General features: G+C 50.4%; 1 protein-coding gene across 3 annotated transcripts in view; it reads right to left on the reverse strand.

The window, feature by feature from the left end:
* Positions 1–748: 748 nt before the first annotated feature.
* Positions 749–20,262, reverse strand: part of LOC115647215 (TBC1 domain family member 20-like) — a 39,741-nt gene continuing 20,227 nt past the window's right edge. For all 3 annotated transcript variants that reach the window (XM_030554040.1, XM_030554038.1, XM_030554037.1), the window contains 4 exons: positions 4,676–4,777; positions 3,939–4,080; positions 2,989–3,173; positions 749–2,126 (listed from right to left, as the gene is read on the reverse strand). In XM_030554040.1, coding sequence (XP_030409900.1) covers positions 1,877–2,126; positions 2,989–3,173; positions 3,939–4,080; positions 4,676–4,777 — 679 coding nt within the window. In that variant the 3' untranslated portion in view covers positions 749–1,876. The remainder of the gene's footprint in view (positions 2,127–2,988; positions 3,174–3,938; positions 4,081–4,675; positions 4,778–20,262) is intronic.

Raw genomic sequence — 20,262 nt, forward strand, 5'->3', positions numbered from 1 at the left:
GGCAGCAGGACGGGGAGCAGGGCACAGGCCTGGGGGACAGGCTAGCTCCAGGCTGCCTGAGCACCGTTACAGCCAGACTGGCCAGGGTGGGAAAGCGCCTACGTGGGTGGGGTGGGGCTTCCAGCGCGGCTCCAACAGTCTCAGTCCAGCCCAGGAAGCCCCTCGTTTCCATGGTGGGGCTGCAGTGGTGGAACTGTATCTCCTGCCCCACGGCGATGGCTGCTTTGCGCCAGCCCCAGCGGTGCCTGTGAAGTACCCAACACCAGTGGCACAGGCTCTCCAGGCACCGAGCACCACAATCCCATAACAATCCAGCACCACGCAGGGCCTGGCTTCACAACTCCACCTAGAACGCCAGAGGAGAAGCAGTGAGCTTCAGCCAGCAGGGAGCGGATCCACCCCATGCCAGCCAGCCACTTGGTGACCATCCCCCAGCCCAGCTCTTCCTTGCCCGCCCAGGGGCAGCTCCTGGGAGGCAGGCAGGCAACTCCGGCCTGTCGGGGTGCTAGTCACCAGCCACTGACTGCACCGGGGCTGGGGGGGTTGCTCAGCCCTCGACCCTGGTGGCCTCACACTGAGCTCCCCTAACTCAAGCACCCACGGATGCCGGCACCTCTCTGGCTCTGCCTAGCTGCAGAGGCCATGAGGGGAGTGCAGAACCCAGCCCTCCTGCACCCTCGTCCCCTGCTCTAACCATTGGAACTGCTTCCCTCAACTCCTCTGCCCCCTGCCAATGAGACACAGGGGCCCAGGCTCACGTACTTTATTCACACACGTACCCAGTGCTCCGGGGGCTGTGCCTGCCTGCAGTGGGGGGGAGCCCAGCCGGCCCTGCTTGCTGCTGCCACCTCTTGGGACTGGCAGGGGGAGGCAGGCACCACTGGCTGCTTTCCTGCGCTGGGGAAGGGACGGCTGATGTGCAGCACTGGCCTTATGTGGAAGAAATAAAGTTGAAGCCCTGAGAAAACGGCCTGTCCCAGACTCTGGGCCCAGCGTCCCTCCATGCCGGCTGAGGGGCCAGCTGGCAGGGCCGAGGTGAGAGCGGGCACAGAGGAGACGCCAGGAGGACCTGGGTGCAAGGCAGTAGGAGAGAAGCAGTGATCTAGGCGAGGCCTCTCTCCCCTGGCACAGCCTGTGCGGGACGCCCTTCCTCACTGCTTTCCAAGCTCTGCTCACGCCTGTGCACCCTCACTCCAGTGATCCCTGTCTTCCGCCATTCCTGGCACGCTGCCCTGGCCTGCAGTGCCCCCCTGCCGCTCTGCTGGGACAGCGCTTCCCGCAGCCTGCAGCCTGCAGCCTGCTAATGGAGGAGGAGCTGCCTGGCCCCTCGGGGTGGGGGCAGCTCTCTTCCTGCGCCCAAACAAGCAGGCAGCTGGAGCTTAGCAAACACCTACCCCCTGTGCAGCAGGACAGCCGGCAGTCTGCAGCAGCACAGCCCCACGGGCAGAGGCTGGGAAAGGGACCTAGGAAAGCTCTCTGGGGCCATCGGGGGGCTGGGGATTAGTGCTCTGTTCCCCTGCAAGCGCCCCGCGGTCACCATTCTACACTTCCACCTGAGAGCCGGGGTGGGGCCTGCCCCAGCCATGAGAGAGACCCAGCATTCGAGCCCCAGCTCTCGCCCGGGGTTTTACCCCAGCCCCGCCCCCTCCAGGCCATGAGGGGCTCAGGCAGCAGCAGGAAAGGCCCGTCTCAGTTCTGTGCCGCTGTGGCTAATGCTTTGGCTACTGGCCACTCTGAGCTGGGCACAGCCTGTCTGAACTCAGCTGCCCAGGCCTTTGAGACTGTGCAATCAATTAAGTGGGAGGAGGTGCGAGGGCTGCGGCTCCGTGGCCCGGTGCAGGCGCCAGCTGCAGGGTCCAGGCTGGCGTGCCAGGCTCTAGAAGAGCTGCAGTAAGAACTCCGGTGCCCACTCCAGGGCAGTCTGTGTGACAGCCAGAGCCGCTGCCCCCAGTGTGGCTGAAATCCCCCACACGGCTGCTTTCACCAGCGGGCTGTGCCCGGCTGTGGGCAGGAGAGCAGCGGTCTCGGCATGGGCGCTGTCCTGCTGCCGCTGTCTGCGCAGCACGGCGTCCGGGCGCTGCTGGGTGCTGGCCAGCTGGAAGGCGGAGAAGGAGCCTATGGAGATGCTGGGAACAGACAGGGAGGGAACTGGTTAGCGCAGGGGTGAGTGACATGCAGGGCTGGCCAGGGCCCGGCTGGGGCTCTCCCCACCTAATGCCGAGATGCGCAGCCTGCACAGGTCCCAGCATGCAGCTCTCTTCCTGGCTGGCCAGGCCGTGCTGTATGGGGAGACCTGTCCTCCTTGGCTGCACTGCCACGTTAAGAGAAGGCAGGGGGGCATCTCTGAGCGCCAGCCCCCGGCTTCTGGCTGTTGGCCAGTACAGCCCTCGGCTCTGCTGAGCTGAACCCCCTGGGCTACTGCCCTGGGTGGAAGGGAATCAGATCACTCCAATGTCCACCATTATGTTGCCGCCTTGGGGCCGGAGATCCACAGAAAAGCCATTCGCGTCAGTCCTCCCACAGCCTGGGCCTTCAGCTCTGGCAGTACCAGCCTGTGCCGCGGTCTCGGAGCCTCTCAGCGCCAGGGCTGCATGCGGGGGGTTGGATGGACGTGTGTGAGAGCGGAGTGGGATGAGCTTACCGCCACTGCCAGACACCGCGAGCTAAGAGGGGTGCCCAGTCCCCTCACACCCCACCTGCTGCAGCTGCCAGCATGCCTGAGAGCTCGGCCAGACCACCTGGTTTTCTCGCTGCTCCAGGGGCAGAGAGGAATCGACAAGGAGTTTGGGAACCCTGGCCACCTGGCAGTGGGGCAGCCAGCCAGCCCTGCAGCAGCGACGTGAGCAAGGGAAGGGAAGAGTTGCACCTTTAACCAGACATTCCTGCCAGGGTCCCGGGCAATCCCACACCTGGGAGACCACTGGGAGCTGGGTGCACACCCAGCTGTAATTCGCCTCCCCCTCCCACCACAATCCTGTCCTCCCTCACCTCTTGTGGTGCTGCAGAGCCGCCTGCTTTGCCAGCTCGGCATGTGGGTGACGCTGGAAGAGCTGGAGGGCCCAGGAGATGAGGCGCTCGTATGGAAGGTTCTGGGGGATTTGGGACAGAAGCTGGTGGACGCTGGGCATGTCGCAGTCACACGCCAACACCTCTGCCTCCCGGTGCAGGACGATCTGCAGGGAGAGCACGTCATTATCACATGGGACACGTGTGGCTTCCCAGCACTGCCACAGGGCTGGAGACTTTGCAATAATCCCCCAGCCCCGAAAAGGGCTCTCCTTGTGCCGCCCTGGCCATGCCCCCGTCACATAGTTCATGGCCATCACCTTACCATGCCCCTGACAAAACAGCCAGCTCTAGGGTGGAGCACAGCAGCTGTTTAACAGTGAACAGGGACAGCACACACCAGCTTGAGACAGGCAGTAAGAGAACCCCGTGATGAAGTGAAGTTGCAGGGGAGCTGGGAGCCACAGAACACAGTCACCCTCCTGGGAGTTAGGCTAGGACTCCAGGTTAAGCAACTTGACTGACAAACTGCCAGAGGCTCATCAATAGCCAGGACTAGAGGCACCGAGGCACTGGGCTCGGGGCTGCCTCCGACTCTGAGTCACCCACCCCTGCCCTGCAGCAACTCAGAGCTCTCCCGTCCAGCTACTGAGCTGTCCCAGTGGGCATGGCTTGTGAGATGGGCCAGGGGACAAAGCTGTGCTCGCTGGCCTGTGTTCGAGGGACGTCGGGCTGGGGGATCACAATGGGCCCTTCTGCCTTCGGAGGGGATGGAGGCAGGCTGGCGGCCAGCCACCTTCCCCTGCTAAGCCCCCCATGGAGGCGGGGTGCAAGGGGACAGGGCTCCCTCCCAATTCCGCTCCCCTTGCTCCCCGGGCAGGGTGGGGGCACTGCCTGCAGGGCGCAGGGCGCAGGGCTGCAGTGGGACGTACCACGGCAGCGAAGTAGACAGGCATGAGCGGGTGCGAGGCCAGGAAGAAGTCGTAGAGGCGCAGGATGTGGGGGAAGCTGGTGAGGACGTGGCCGTACCATGTGATGAGCCAGCTCAGGGCAAAGATCGTCCCCACCTCCGCTCTGCCGACACAGGAGAGAGGCCTGTCTCCATCCTGCCAATACCCAGCTCCAGTGCTGCCTCTGCCCCCCACAGCCCTCCGCCCCAACCCGCCGCCCTCACCCCGTCCCCCAATCCCAACCCCGCCCCCTAACCCTGACCCACAGCCCTCCGCCCCAACGCGTAGCCCCCACGCCGTCCCCCAACCACTACCTGCACCCCACCACACAGTTCCCCGTCCCCCAGTCCCAACCTCGCCCCCTAACCCTGACCCACAGCCCCAACCCGCAGCCCTGCACCCCCTCCCCCAACCACTACCCGCAGCCCTGCACCCCCCAACCTCACCACACAGTTCCTTGTCCCCCAATCCCAACCCCACCCCCAAATCCTGACCCACAGCACCCTGCTCCTGCAGCCCCAGGGTCCTCCCTCACACCCAATCAGCTCTGTTGTTGCCTCCCAACCGGCAGGGCCCAACCCAATTATTCCCATCCTGGGCTCATCTGGGGGGGGGCGGCTCTGGGCAGGTCAGTCATGGAGCAGCTGGGCCTGCGAAGGAGGCAGCGTTGCATGGCGCACATCCCCCGCCCGCCCCCAGCCCAGGACCACGACTGGTACCTCAGCATGAAGTCATGGAGGCGGAGGCTCTCCTGCTGCAGGATGGGCATGAGATAGTTCAGGATGTGCTTGGTGCTGTCCATCGTGGGGTCCATGAAGTCCCTGCAGACAGGGAGAGGTGAGAGGAGGGCGCCCCCAGCGAGTCCCAAGGAGCACTAACAGGCATGATTACCGCACTCTCACCCAGTGATGCTGGGACCAGGAGCCTCCCCCCAGCCCTGTTGTATTGCAGGAAGGGTGGGTAACAGTCAGTGATTTAAAAAAAAATAAATCGGATGTTTTTATTTAAAAATTGGATTTTTTTCATAGGTTTTTTTCCCCTCAAAAAAATTATCTAAAGATCATTTTAATTAAGATACATTCTAGCTCAAAGATATCTCCTCATGGAATCAGGTTTCAGAATGGTAGCTGTGTACAGGGATTGTAAAGATTAATTCTATAGCATGAGACAATATAGTCAGGTAATGTTCAAGAAAAGTTTTGTAAATAAATTCCAATATTTCATGGATTAGGGACCCAATCTTGTGGGGTTCCAGGGGCTTCTGTATCGATTATTTAGGTTAATCTTTCTATCTACCCAATGAGACTCAGTGCTCAGTCTAGAAGACACCATTCGAGATGCTTAGTTTTGCAGTTCTCAAACTGTGGATTTGTGTCTCCTGAGGTAACATGCCTGTTAACAGCACAAATGTTTTAAAATAAATAAATAAATAAATATATAGAGAGAGGTGAGAAATAACAGACCTCAACCCTATGGTCCCTCTGCAAATTGGTGTTCACAGAGTCAATCCCCCACCTCTCTCTAAAAGTGCAAAGTCTCAAAAAGTTAAATGACTAGAAGATTGTTGGGGGCAAAATAGATCTGGACAAGGAGAAGTCTGGAGATAAATGTGAGAAGGCAGTAGAAACAAAAGTGAAACTGTTTGAGCAGCATATTCCAGAAGTCTTGAGGCCTTTCTGAGTGTAGCCTTCATTGATTTGAGATCTACCATCCATTCTCTGACAAGAAGGGAAAACCTATACTGGCAGCAGGCTGTAAGAGAGACCCAGTCTGGGAATATTTTAATGAAGTTCCTCTATCTGTGAGTAAGACAGGCATGCATGCAAAATGCCAACAGTGCAACAAAGAAATGCAAGGCCTGGTTGCCCAAATGAAACCACATCATGAGAAGTTTTCCTTCTTAGGAGGAAGCTGCATTGAAGATAATGAAAGGAACAAGTCTGAACATGCAGGATCTTCAGGTTGGTAAACTTTTTTATTTCATACTTCTTTCTTAAGGACTGCTCGTCTTCCTTCTGAACTCTTCTTGAATTCGCATGTTTGAGCAAAAAATATAGTTGTGATAAAAAATAAAGAGCTGAAATAGGCAGGATCTTCCTTTTACAATTTCACCTTTACAGTAGCACTGAGTGGCAGTGAATGCAATCAGGAATACTACATGAGCAGTGTGGTAATAATTAAATAACTGCACTGACTTATTTTGTTTCGCAGAATCCACCCTCAACATACAGGATTCTGAAGACTATCCACCTTCAAGATCACCATTATTTTCTATAGTTTCAAAGGTATCTGCCAATAAGAGTGTTTCAGTCACATCCTGTATGTCACAAAGCCACAATATATCACCTGTAACAAAAGGGAGAAAAAAATCTTCATCATCAAGAAACAACCAAGGATACGTTTGTAATAACAACCAGCAGATTACAAAAAGAGGTAATTGATGAAAAAATTGCCCGGTTTGTTTATGCAGCAAACTCTCCTTTCTGTATGACTGAGAACTCACACTCCATTAACATGGTTCAGTCATTAGGACCAGGATACAGTCCACCCAACAGAGCAGATGTTGCAGGCAAATTACTGGATAAAGTGTATGAAAAAGAAATTGAGCAGTGTGCAAAAGGTCTAGAGGGTGAAATTGTTAACCTGAGTCTTGATGGGTGGAGCAATGTCCCCAGTGATTCTGTTGTATGTGCTTGTGTGACAACAGATGAAGGGAATGTCTTCCTTACCAGAACAACTGATACAGCAGGAAATGCGCACACAGCAGAAACAATGGAGGAGTCCTTGTGGCACTTTAGAGACTAACAAATTAATTTGGGCATAAGCTTTCGTAGGCTACAGCCCACTTCATCAGATGCATGGAGTGGAAAATACAGTAGGGAGGTATAAATACACAGCACATGAAAAGATGGGAGTAGCCTCAGCAAGTGGGGGGTCAGTGCTAATGAGCCAGCAGTAAAAGCTATAAGAAACTGTGAAAAAAAATTCAAATCTCTAGTACACAGCTTGGTCACAGACAATGCTGCAAATGTATCCAAGATGACAAGAAATTATTAGAAGAGAGTCCCAAGCTAATAACATACAGTTGCAGTGCTCATTTGATGCACCTCCTAGCCAAAGACTTCATTGTTCCAGAAATAAAGGCTAATGTTATTGAAATTGCAAAACACTTCCGTAACAACCACTTTGCAGCAGCTGCTCTGAAAAAAGTGGGAGGAACCGAGCTAACCCTCCCGCAAGACGTGCGATGGAACTCAGCAGTGGACTGTTCTGAGCACTATATCAAGAGCTGGCCTAATCCGATGACAGTTTGTGAACAAAAACGTGAAAAAACAGATGGCGCCGTCACAGCCAAAGTTCTCATGATTGGGCTTAAGAGAAATGTTGAACACATGCTGAGTACCCTGAAGCCTATTTCTGTGGCCTTGAACAAAATGCAGGGAAATCGCTGTTTTATTGCTGACACTGCTGAAATTTGGAAGGAATTGAGTGAGATCTTAACGAGAGAAATATGCACTGACAGAGTTACATTACAAGCATTAAAAATAAATGAATGGGAGAAGCACTATCTCCATTTTCTTGCAAATATTCTCAATACTCGGTACCAGGGTTAAACCTTAACCGGTGAAGAAGAGGAGTTGGCTATGACATGGACATCCAGCAATCATCCCTCCATAATGCCAACTATAATAAACTTCAGAGCTAAGAGTGAACCATTCAAGAAATACATGTTTGCTGCTGTTGATGTACTGGTGGAAGTCACTTAAGCACTTGGACTGCTGAAGTGATCATCTCACTTTTAACAGCAGTAGTTTCTTGTGCCAGTGTAGAAAGAATATTTTCTTCCTTTGCACTAATTCATTCCAAACTGAGAAATCGTTTGGGACCTGAAAAAGCAGGAAAGCTTGTTTTTCTTTTCCAGATCATGAACAAACAGGAAAATGAAGGTGAAGACGACTGAGTTAACTGTAGAAACCAATATTTTAAGTTTCTCATGTTGACCTGGCTGACATAGTTCATTTAATTTTAGGTTTTTTTTAAATATTTCATTTAACTATTTTAGTTAAAAACAATTTTAACAAAAACATACCTGATTTTAAAAAACTTGAATGTTTAACTAAATTCAAAAATTCATATGTTTGTTTTGTTAAAATATTATATGTTTGCTGTTGAAGAAAAAAATCCAGATTATGTTGTGTTTTAGTTAAATAAAACAATTTAAATGTTTGTCTGGTGATGTTCTCCTCCTAATACAGCATGGCAAGAAAATCTTCCAAATATTAATGATTAACCTGTTGAACTGGAGATAGTTCACCTCCCAGTGACTTCATAAATATCTGCTTCAATTACCTTTGGTAAATGAAATAACCAATCATTCATTTTCTGATAGAGCTGTAAAACTAATCTGAAAAGTTTTCAAAATAAGTCACTTTAAAAATGTATAGTGTGTACCTTCTAAAAATGTAACCTACCTCTGTCTCTGAGTTGTGAAGAATATATATCAAGGTTATAACAACCAACAAGAATGCACATTTATGTAGAAATCCATGATTAAATCGAGTCTTTCTGACTAGTGATTTAAATCATAATTTAAATAATGATTTAAATCAAATCCACCCTGTTAGATCATGGGTCAAATTTCTTGTTCCAGCTATTTAGTGAGTTATGGAAGATGTGTGGGGCAAAACAGCTGAGATCTGCCCTGTATTATCCAGAGACACATGGTTCAGTTGAAAGGTTCAGTGTGACCCTCAGGTCTATGCTGGGAATTTATAAAGGAGGGCAAGCAACAGGGATGTCCTGTTACCTCTCTGTTATTCACTTACCGGGAGGTACCCCGAGAGTCTGCGAGGTTTGCCTCACGTGATCTCCTGCGTGGGAGAAAGGCCAGAGGTCCCCTAGATCACATGAAAGACTCCTGGGAGGGTGAGACTGAGGCAGAGGGGGAGCTGGTGGCTGAAGAGGTACAGAAGTTTAGGAAGAATCTGAAGACTGATGGAACGGTTCAGCAAAACCTCCTGAGAACCAGCCTTCTCAGGAAGCTTGGCATGACTACAACGCCTGCAAGTCACCATGTGACATGGACGACTCGGTGCTGGTGTTACTCCCTGGAAAGAGGCCCCAAATGCAGAACTCAGGGGCAAGGCCTTTTGAGGCTGTGGAAAGGGTTAACGATGGTATTTACAATATCCCTGAAGGCATCACACTGTAACCTCTCTGGCTGTTCCTAGCCTCTTCCCTTGAGCATCACTAAAAACTATTTCACCACTGCTTCAAGTGTAAACCACAGTTATAGCAACTCTTGTGTAAATCCTGCAACTACACCACTGGGACAGATGTCGGATCAGGGTGCAATCCAGCCCAGCGAGGGGCTGCGTCACCATTAGCCCTGCAACCCGGGGTGCCTCCCAATGCTTTGCTGCTGTAGCTCCCAGCCCGGGATGCTCCCAGCCAGCCTGCCAACATACAGGTCACACCCTGAGTGTCTCTGGTCCAGCAACCTGTCAGCAACACCCCAGTCACAGTCTGGCTTCCAGCAGCCTTGGTTACAACCAGCACGATGACCCCAGTCTCGAATTTCCCCAAAACCATGTCCAGCCGCTTCTGGACAGTGCAGAGAAATGATAAGAGTCACTGCTCCTGTAAAGAGACAGAACCACATCCCAGCTTATCAGCTTCACTGGGGGGAATACACCCTCCCCTGCAAACCAGCACTGAACTGCTTTAGCGTGAACTCAAGACAAGTTTATTAACAATAGGACCTACATTAAGTGATGCCATGTGAAAGGAATAAAGTTAGGAAGGGTCAAAAGAAAATAAAAGTGACAACATGCATCTCAATGTCTAAAACGATCTAGCAAGATACTGGCTTTGTTCACGATGGTTTGTCTCACCAGTCTTTCTTCCTCCCAGCCACGGCTGACTTTCCCTCAGTCAGGACCTCCCACAAAGGTACAAGGGCTGGCTTCCTTCGTCTCCCTAGGTGAAAGTTCTTTGTCTAAGCAGGTTTCTCACCTACATTCAGTTCCAGAGACTTCAATCTCCATCCGCCTTGGCTGAAGGACCCGTCCTCAGCTTGCAAGAACTCCATTCCCGTGTGTCCGTCCAGTGATGGGTGCCAAAGATGGCTTCTGTCCTTGCTTGTATCTTCCAAAGTTCAGTGAACTTGTTTCAAGAGGCAGGATGAGCTCATGCCGTTCTTCCCTTCCTGTGGGCTTCCCATCTCCCTGTACATCTTCTATGACAATGGGGAGTCCATTGTTTCTGATTCCATTATGCTGAATTTACATAGGAGATCGGCAGAGAGTGGTGACGTTCCCTCCTGCCTGGGCAGACTGTACAGCCTAATATCAATGAGTCCCCATAATTCCTTACATGGTGTTAATACAGACATTTCACAGTGAGATCCATCACCCGTGTGTCAGGGGCTTTCTGAAAAGACCTCATCCCATACACTTTTATAACACAGTAATGTCGTATACCATCAGCAGATCCAATTGCTTATCACTTGAGGGTCGGCCCGTCCCCATCTGTATAACCCAGTAAACCTTAGCAGTGAGTTCGTGAGAAGTACAACCCAGACCATGCTTCTCCCTCTTGCCGGGTGTAGACCAGGCTGTCTTCTCCCTCACTTGTTAGCCTGAAGTTTGCCTCCACCCGTAGCTGGTTGATGGGTCTGTTTATGAAATATGTAAATACATTTTCATTGTCTTTCAAAGTACTTCGGAAGTAACTTGCAGGTAGGGAAAACACATTCCCTTTAGGGCAGACCTGTTTCCCAACTACCCCAGCATGCCTGGATTAAACCCAAGTTATCATTCAGCGTATTTCCATAGCTCTCAACATCCACCACAGACATACACCACACAAGAAGATTACCGACCAGTGAGTTATCACTTGTCAGATGATGCCTCCCAAGGCCTATTTTGTACAAAGACTGTTACATAGCAGGTAGGGTATGAATGTGGGGGTACCTTTGGTCACACCTCCCCCTTACAAACCTGCAGGAGGGTTAGCCACTGGCTGACCTGGAGGCAGCAGGTTAGAATCCACCGTTCTCCAACAGCTCAGTAGTTTAATTACGTCTGAAATCACCACTCTCAACCCATAGATTAAAGGGCAACTTCCCCCTTCCTCAACATTCCTACTTCCCCCAGTGGTTGCTTGTCACCCAGGCCAGTAAAGAGTTCTGTCACCCCAAAGGCGTTTACTCAGCTTTCTGACCACGCTGAGTATGCCCTGCTCTCAGGGGAGTTCTGGGCCATAGTTTCCCTAAATGAGTCAGAGACTCAGCACTCCCAGCAGTCTTCCCTGCTCTCAGCAGAGCGCTATTCCCTAGCTGTGCCAGAGTCCCACCTCTCCTAGCAGATCCTGGCCCACAGCACCATCTAGCCACGCCTCAGTTTCCCTCACCCAGAACAGTAAAGTGTCACCCTCTAAGTTGTGAAATCAGACCTCTTACCAGGCTGCCCTGCTCCCAGCAGAACTCTGGCTCACAGCAACCCTAGCTGTGCCAGTGTCTCTCCACATTCACCAGTTTTTGTGCCTCTGCACCTTTCAGCCATGCCTCAGTTTCTCTGCTCCAGTGGAGTTCTGGCCTACAGCTTTCCTAGCTGTACCAAAGTCATACTCCACATTGATTCAGGTTCCCTGGTGAGGGCTTATCCCCTCAGCCACTGAATCTGACTATGGCAGGCATGTACCCGAGCCCTCAGGCTCCACCGTTACATCATTACAGGAACTACCACATGCAGAAAAAACACATCCCGTATTCCCCCCATCAGAATCCCAGAACAACCTTTAATGTCTCTAATGCTCGGGCTACAGGCGAAGTGGTGGTGTCCATCTATCCACATTTGGACATCTGCTATCCCCTGATCAGCCACCCTCATATGTCCTTCCTCCTGGGTCCTATGGGCATGACTTGTCCCTCCTTGTGATGTTATTGACATAATCTGGGACCATATAGAACATGTTGCAACCAAGTCCTGTAATGGCACCAAATCTTGTATAAAGGGGGTCAAATAAGGTGTCCAAGACCAGGTTATAGGTTGCTGGTTATGATTATGCTGTCTGTATGCTTGTGTCATTTTTGTAGTTGAAGTTATAAATGTTGGTTATATACTGTCTGTATTTCAAACTTGTGCTGTGCTTCTGGGTGACACCCCAGACAAGTTGGTGTTAGCTCTGCCTAGCCTGCTTGATGGCCCATTAAGGACCATCAGCTACACGACTGACCCGTTGAGAGGAGGCAGATACGCCTTGTAACTCAGCAAAGTATGCAGTGACTCCAGACTCCATTTTGCTGTAATTTTTCACAGTGAGAACAAAGAGTTGTTCTTACACCTGGAAAAGATTATAGAAGGCTGATGCCTCATCTCCATCTTCTCTTCAATCCTGCTTCTTACCTCTGGAGGGACTTTGCTGCAAATGGAAGCTCCACACAAAGGACTGAATGACCCATCCCAGTGGGGGATGTTCTCCAGAGACTTGATTTGAACCTGCAGTTTATTCTATCACTGCTACAAGCCTGAACCAAGAACTTTGCCATTACTGTATGGAACTGATTCCATTTAACCAATTCTAGCTCTCATCTATATTTTTTTCCTTTTATGAATAAACCTTTAGATTTTAGATTCTAAAGGATTGGCAACAGTGTGATTTGTGGGTAAGATCTGATGTGTACATTGACCTGGGTCTGAGGCTTGATTCTTTGGGATCGATAGAACCATCTTTTTTTATTGGGGCGTTGTTTTTATAACCATTCGTCCCCAGGACGAGTGGTGCTGGTGGTGATACTGGGAGACTGGAGTGTCTAAGGAAATTGCTTGTGTGACTTGTGGTTAGCCAGTGGGGTGAGACCAAAGTCCTCTTTATCTGACTAGTTTGGTTTGCCTTAGAGGTGGAAAAACCCCAGCCTTGGGCTGTGACTGCCCCGTTTAAGCAATTTGTCCTGAAGTGGCACTCTGGGTTGGGTCCCGCCAGAACCAGCATCGTTACACTCCTCTTGTTTGAGATGCCTGCATGTGTCCTGGTCAGCAAGCTTCTGCTGCTGCACCTCAGCCTCCTCCCACAGGCCTCCAGCTTCATCCACCTCTCCCCCACGAGCAGCCTATTCCACTCCCATCTCCACAGCTCTTGCCATTATTCCCCTGGGGAACTATCTGCTTGGTCTCTTGCTTGCCTTGTAGAACGAGGGACCCCCTTTGGTCCCCAGTTTGGCGCAGGCACCCCAGCCTGCCTTATGGCACATGACTGCGGCATGGCCACTGGCTCTGATTGCTTCTGAGCGGCTGCTGACAGAGCTCCCTGTGCTGACAGCTCCGCTCACTGCTTCTTGGGGAGCTCAGCACCTGCTTCTTTGCTCCTCTACTGTTTAGTCATCTTCATGCTTTCCTTTGTTCTATTGCCCTTGCTCGAAATAAACAAATAGAAATTAGTAAAACTGTTCCCTTTCTTTGACTGTTCCCAGCCTCTCCACCAGAGAATCACTTAAAACTATTTTACCAGGGCTTGAAGTGTAAACCTCAGTTAAAATAACAACCTGTGTGTCACTCCTGCTGACTACGCCAGTGGCAACCTGCCTTCTGTGACTCCAGGGCATCAGTGCCAGCCTCAGGGCAGAGTTTCGGGAACCCAGCACCAGCCCCACAATGGCTGTGAGTTCTGTGTTCGATTTCACCAACCAGTTACCAGGTGTGAGCTCCTCAGCCCCACAACAGCCTAACCGGGGAGTCACAGACAGGCCCGTGGGTGCCCCCATCTGTCCTGCCACCCAGGTGACCCGAATGTGTGATAGCCGGGCCCTTCCCTCAAGGATACAGCAGTAGTCAGGTTACTCCCTGTCCCAAAGGACCCGTCCTCATCCCACAGCCCCTGCACTTTAGCTCTCACACCAAAGCCCTGCTTGTAGCCGGCCCTATAATAAACCATACACAGATTGATTACATAGGAAAAGGAAACAGGAGAGTCCTTGACAAGGTTAAAGCAGGTAACCATAGATACACACACAAATGAACTACAAAAAGTAATAGAAGTTTCTCTGATAAGCTTTATACGTCCTTTAGAGCTAAACCAGGATAAGCACTGGGGATCTTTTGCTTATGTCTAGTAGTGCTTGCCCCTAAAGTCCAAGCAGCATAAAGATACAGTTCCTCCTCGTTAGGGGGTTTTATTCCCTTCCCCACTTCTGTTCTGAGTTGTGAACTCAGCTGATGGGAGGAATCCACTTGCATGACTCATCTTCATGGGGGGAGGGGAACAGTCAATAACAGTCTTTTGTCCTCTTTAATGTTCCACCCTAGTCTGTCTGTTGTCGATGGGCCCTCCTTGATGGGCAGGACAGACACCTGCTGGTGGAGACCAGCATTTCACACTAGTTAATGCCTGGTGATTTACAGCCACAGCGGCTCACACCCTCCAATATTCCCTTACAACAGTGGGTACAGACGTTAGAAGTGAGATTAATGCTGGCAGCAATTTACAAGCATTCCATATGGTCTAAGCACTAAGCACAGTCTTATAATTCTAATACCGAGCTGAACAATAGTAACACACAGATGACCCAGCCTGGTTCCAGTCACGTATTTGTCAGTGATCACTGGAGACATGGGGACCTTGGCATGAGCTGGCCCCTGCTCTGCCATTGTCATGCTCCCTATAAAAAGGTACAAAACGCAGAACTCATGGGACTGGCCTTCTGAGTTTGCAGAAAGGGAGAACAATGTTATTTACAATATACAAGAAGGCCCCCTCAGCAAGGTGGCTTCACAGACCGTGCATGTGAACAGGTTAAAAGCATATCAGAGTCAGGAAGCCATTGTAAACATGATATGTTGTGCAGAGGAGACTTCTCAGAGCGTGCTTCTCATTGATTTGATGGCTGCATGCCACAACAACCCACTACAGAGCACTGAGTTATATGAAGCGCTAAGCTCAGCTGAAAAGGCAGAGGTTATGGGTATGTTGCAGAGTCACCCCCAGGTATTTTCCAACAGGCCAGAACTGACTCGTAAAATGGTCTGCAAGATTAACACTGTGGAGCCACAACCTGCTCCCAGCAGAGCATATCGGACCACGGGAAAGATGCAGGAGCAAATTCCTAAGGTAATAAAAAGGATGCTGGAAATGGGGACAATTAAGGGGTCAAACAGTCCCTGGGCTTCTCCAGTTATTATGGCTCTCAGAAAGGATGGACCACAAGGTTTTGGGTTGATCAGAAAAAGTTTAACACCATCACAGCTCCTGACACACACCCTGTGCCCAGAACCGACAGCACATTAGCCACTCTGGGCCAGACAAAAGATCTGAGCACTCCACACCTAAAAAGAGGATATTTGCAAATCCCATTAGACAGCAAAGTGCAGAAAACAAATCTGCCTTCATTATTGATTGGGGACTTTTTGAGTTCAAAATGTTACCTTTTGGTTTAATTAATGCCGGAGCAACCTTTCAGAGACTTGTTAATCAATTGTTATTTACGCCGTCTCATAACACAAGAACTAGGGGTCACCAAATGAAATTAATAGGCAGCAGGTTTAAAACAAACAAAAGAAAGTATTTCTTCACCCAACGCACAGTCAACCTGTGGAACTCCTTGCCAGAGGATGTTGTGAAGACCAAGACTATATCAGGGTTCAAAAAAGAACTAGATACATTCATGGAGATTAAGTCCATCAATGGCTATTAGCCAGGATGGGCAGGGATGATGTCCCGAGCCTGTTTGCCAGAAGCTGGGAATGGACAACAGGGGATGGATCATTTGATGACTACCTGATCTGTTCATTACCTCTGGGGCACCTGGCATTGGCCACTGATACTGGGCTAGATGGACCTTTTGTCTGACCCAGTGTGGCTGTTCTTACGTTCAATGGATTACAAGACTTTGCACAGACATATACTGATGACATTACAATCTATAGCTCTTCTTGGCCAGATAATAAAAATCACTTGGAAACTGTGATGATAATGCTCAAAGATGCAGGTCTCAGAGCAAACATGTCATATGCAAGATAGAAGTTGCCGAAGTCCCTTATTACGGACAGTGGGTAGGGGGTAGCCAAATTTCCCCAGATCCCTTAAAAGTGGAATTAGTACCTGGCCTATGCCCAGACTAAAAGGCAAGCCCAGTCTTAGGGTATGTCTACATCTAAAATTTTGCAGCGCTGGTTGTTACAGCTGTATTAGTACAGCTGTATAGGGCAGCGCTGCAGAGTGGCCACACTTACAGCAACCAGCGCTGCAAGTGGTGTTAGATGTGGCCATACTGCAGCGCTGTTGGGCGGCTTCAAGGGGGGTTCGGGGAACGCGAGAGCAAACCGGGGAAGGAGACCAGCTTCGCCGCGGTTTGCTCTCGCGTTCCCCGAACCACCCTGCAAACTGCAGGGAAGGAGACCTGCTTGCAAGGAGGTTCGGGGAACGCGAGAGCAAACCGGGGAAGGAGACCAGCTTTGCCGAGGTTTGCTCTCGCGTTCCCCGAACCACCCTGCAAACCGCAGGGAAGGAGACCTGCTTGTTCGGGGAACGCGAGAGCAAACCGGGGAAGGAGACCAGCTTTGCCGCGGTTTGCTCTCGCGTTCCCCGAACCACCCTGCAAACTGCAGGGAAGGAGACCTGCTTGTTCGGGGAACACGAGAGCAAACCGGGGAAGGAGACCAGCTTCGCCGCGGTTTGCTCTCGCGTTCGCCAAACCACCCTGCAAACCGCAGGGAAGGAGACCTGCTTGCTCGGGGAACGCGAGAGCAAACCGGGGAAGGAGACCAGCTTGATTACCAGAGGCTTCCTCAGGTATGCTGGGATACCTGCTTATTCCACGGAGGTCAAGAAAAGCACTGGTAAGTGACTACACTTGATTACCAGCGCTGGATCACCAGCGCTGGATCCTCTACACCCGAGACAAAACGGGAGTACTGCCAGCGCTGCAAACAGGGAGTTGCAGCGCTGGTGATGCCCTGCAGATGTGTACACCTCCTAAGTTGCAGCGCTGTAACCCCCTCACCAGCGCTGCAACTTTGTGATGTAGACAAGCCCTTAGCTAACTATTGCCGCCGGTTTCTAAATAGGTTCAGTGACACTGTCTGCCTTTCACGGACTGATGCAGAAAGACAAAACCGATCAAAACAGCATGGGCTGCAGCCTGTCAGAAAGGTTTCGAGGAGGTGAAGACAATGGCATCAGGAAAGCACATTCTGGCCAGGTCACACTTTGACAAGCTGTTTGAACTGTGCACAGATGCTTCTGGCACAGGCCTGGGAGCTGTACTAATGTGAACAGAGGAGGGGAATAGGCAGCACTCCATTGCTTTTCTGAGTCAAACACCCACAGCCACTGAACAGAATTGCGCCAACGTAGAATAAGGACAGTATGCAATTGTGAGAGAGAGACACGGAAGCCCATCGATAGTTCCCTACTGCGCATCAGCAACTCATCAGGCCTGACACACTCACTACACCTCACACACCTTTGTCACTATATATACCCAAAAGGCAGCAGATAATAATCATTGGAAAACTAGTAACTTAGCGGTCAATATTATTCTTGCATGATGTATGCACAGGGTGTGTACAAAGAGTTACAGGTATGTGCTCGAATTGTGTTCTTAAGATGTGTTTGGGAAACTACGCATACGCCCGGTCTGCCCTAACCAAAGGAATGCATAGTTGCTTCGCTGAGTAGCCTGGTCGCCCAGCAAAGACAACAAAGGCACCTTTACATAAAAGGTAAATAAAGCTGTCAACTGAGCGAGGCAGGGAGACAGCCTCTGAACTACAGGGCCGGGGGTCTGACCACAAATGATATGTGAGTGCATCAACTGTTCATGTACAGTATTACTGTGTTATGAACAGTATCAAGGAAGGTCTTTTCCGAAAGCTAACACCAGCCTGGTGATTGGTATCATTGTGAAATGTCTGCATTAACACTAGGTGAGGGAAGCCGGATACTTTAACATATTATGCTTTAAAGTCTGTGACCAAACACAGGGAGAAACAGGTTTCCTCCCAGGCAGGAAGGACAGCAGCTATCTACCTGTCTCCAGTTGCCAGAAGCTGGGAAGGGATGACAGGGGATGGATCACTTGATGATTCCCTGTTCTGTTCATTCCCCCTGGGGCACCTGGCACTGGCCACTGTCAGCAGACCGGATATTGGGTTAGATGGACCCTTGGTCTGACCTAGTCCGGCTGTTCTTATGTTCAGTGAAATTAAGCAAGGCAGGACCAAGAACAATGGCTGCCTCATTTACATATGAATTAGCGGGGGACGGGAAGCCACAGGAACAGCAGAACGGAGTGAGGTCACCTGGAGCCTGGGGACAAAACAGTGAGGTTGGGAAGATATAAGGAGAGAGGAGAAGCCAGGTCAGAATCCATCTCTGGACAGACAACAATGGCCTCTTGCCAGCTGAGAAAGGTGGGTCCTTCAGCCAAAGCGGTTGATGTCACTGGAAACTCAGTGTAGGTGAGAAGCCTGCTTAGGCAGAGATCTTTCATCTAGAAGGCCAAGGGAAACCAGCCCTTTGCACTTCTGAGGATGGGCCTGACTGAGAGAAACTCAGCCACAACTGCAGAGAAAAAGATTGGCAGGAAATCTACCTGGACCCGAGGCTGCAGCTTGCTAAGTTAGATCTTAGCCATCAGAAAGCATATTGTTATCTTTGTTTGTTTGTAACCCTGTCTAACTTTACTCCTTCTACTTCGTATCACTTCACCAACGTCCTTTTAGTCTGAACTTGTTTTATGTTACACTAAGCCAGCTCAGTGCTGTGCTTGACAGGAAGGATGTGATTACCCCAGGGAGTTTAAGAAACTGGGATGTGTCTTTGTCTCTTTAAAGAAGACAATGACCCTTACTGTTTCTCGGAGTGTTCCAGGAGAGGGCTGGACCTTGCAGAGCATGTGGCTTTGGGAAAATTCAAGGGTGAGCTGGGGTCACCTCTGCAAGTAACAAGACTGATGGAAGCCGGGGTGGGGCTGCTGTGTCGTAGGCAGGCTGCTGGCGTCTGAGTGCTGGTCCAGGGCCGCACAGCACGTGGACACTCAGGGTACTGTATGCTTGGCTGCTGGCTGAGAGCCACAGCAGCAGAGCATTTAAGACACCCAGGGCTACAGGGCAGGCAGTGGCACAATCCACTATTTGTCACTCTGTGGGTGCAATCCAGACCATGGGCCATTAAGCAGCTAAGGCCTTGGCTATCTAACAGAGAATTCAGGGTCCTAACAGACACTCCCTTGAGATGGCTACACAGGACAAAAGGTACCGACAAACTGCCCTAAGAATACAACATGGAAACCGCACATATTAAAGGTAAAGAAAGCACAGCAGCCGCCTGCCCATCCAGGCAAGAGGGTTCTGAACTGACACCTACAGGTCAGCCAGTGCCTCCCCGTACTGCCCCAGTGTACGAGGGGAGGTGTGATCCAGGTGTGACAGCTTAGTGCCAACTGGCAGGGGTTCCCTGGGGTTACAGACTGGCACCTACAGTCTAATTCACCAGCAAGTGTCATGTGAGGCTGTGATGCTGCCTGGGGTACCCAGGATTATTACCCCCTGCCTCTAGGAGAAGGCAGCCCTACCCACAACAGCTGGGTGTCAGCTTCCTCACACAACCGTTTCTTCACCTTGCAAGTTAACAATAGCTACACCACAGTCCCCGAGTCCCTTTGACTCACTCCCCTGTGATATCCAGCCCCGACACTGGCTATCCCCAGAAATCCCAGATCCTCTGCCCCCAAGGGACAGCGTGCCCCAGTTCACTAGTTTTACCTTAGCCCACTGCTCCCACATAGCACCCAGCCCTTATAATCAGGGTGGAGAAAAATCAAAAGATTTTTTAAAAAAAAAGATTTTATTTAAATCAGATTTTTTGAGGAAAAAACATATCTAAAGATCATTTTAATTAAGACATTATGGCTCAATGATATCTCATCATGGAATAGGGATTATAAATTCAAATTCTACAGTATGAGACAGTGTATTCATGTCATGTTTATGAAAAGTTTTGTAAATGAGTTCCAATAGCTCATGGATTAGGAACCCAATCTTATGGGGTTCCAGGGGCTTCTGTATCGATTATTTAGGTTAATCTTTCTGTCTACCCAATGGGACACTGTGCTCAGTCTAGAAGACACCATCAGAGATGCTTAGTTTTGCAGTTCTCAAACTGTGAATTTGTGTCTCCTGAGATGACAGGCTTGTTAACAGCAAAAATGTTTTTAAATAAATAAATAAATAAATAATTGACCTCAACCCTATTGTCCCTCTGCAAATTTGTGTACACGGAGTCAATCTCTTACCTCTCTCTAAAAGTG

The sequence above is a fragment of the Gopherus evgoodei genome, chromosome 2 (assembly GCF_007399415.2).
Source record: "Gopherus evgoodei ecotype Sinaloan lineage chromosome 2, rGopEvg1_v1.p, whole genome shotgun sequence".
In the NCBI taxonomy this organism is placed as follows: Eukaryota; Metazoa; Chordata; order Testudines; family Testudinidae; genus Gopherus; species Gopherus evgoodei.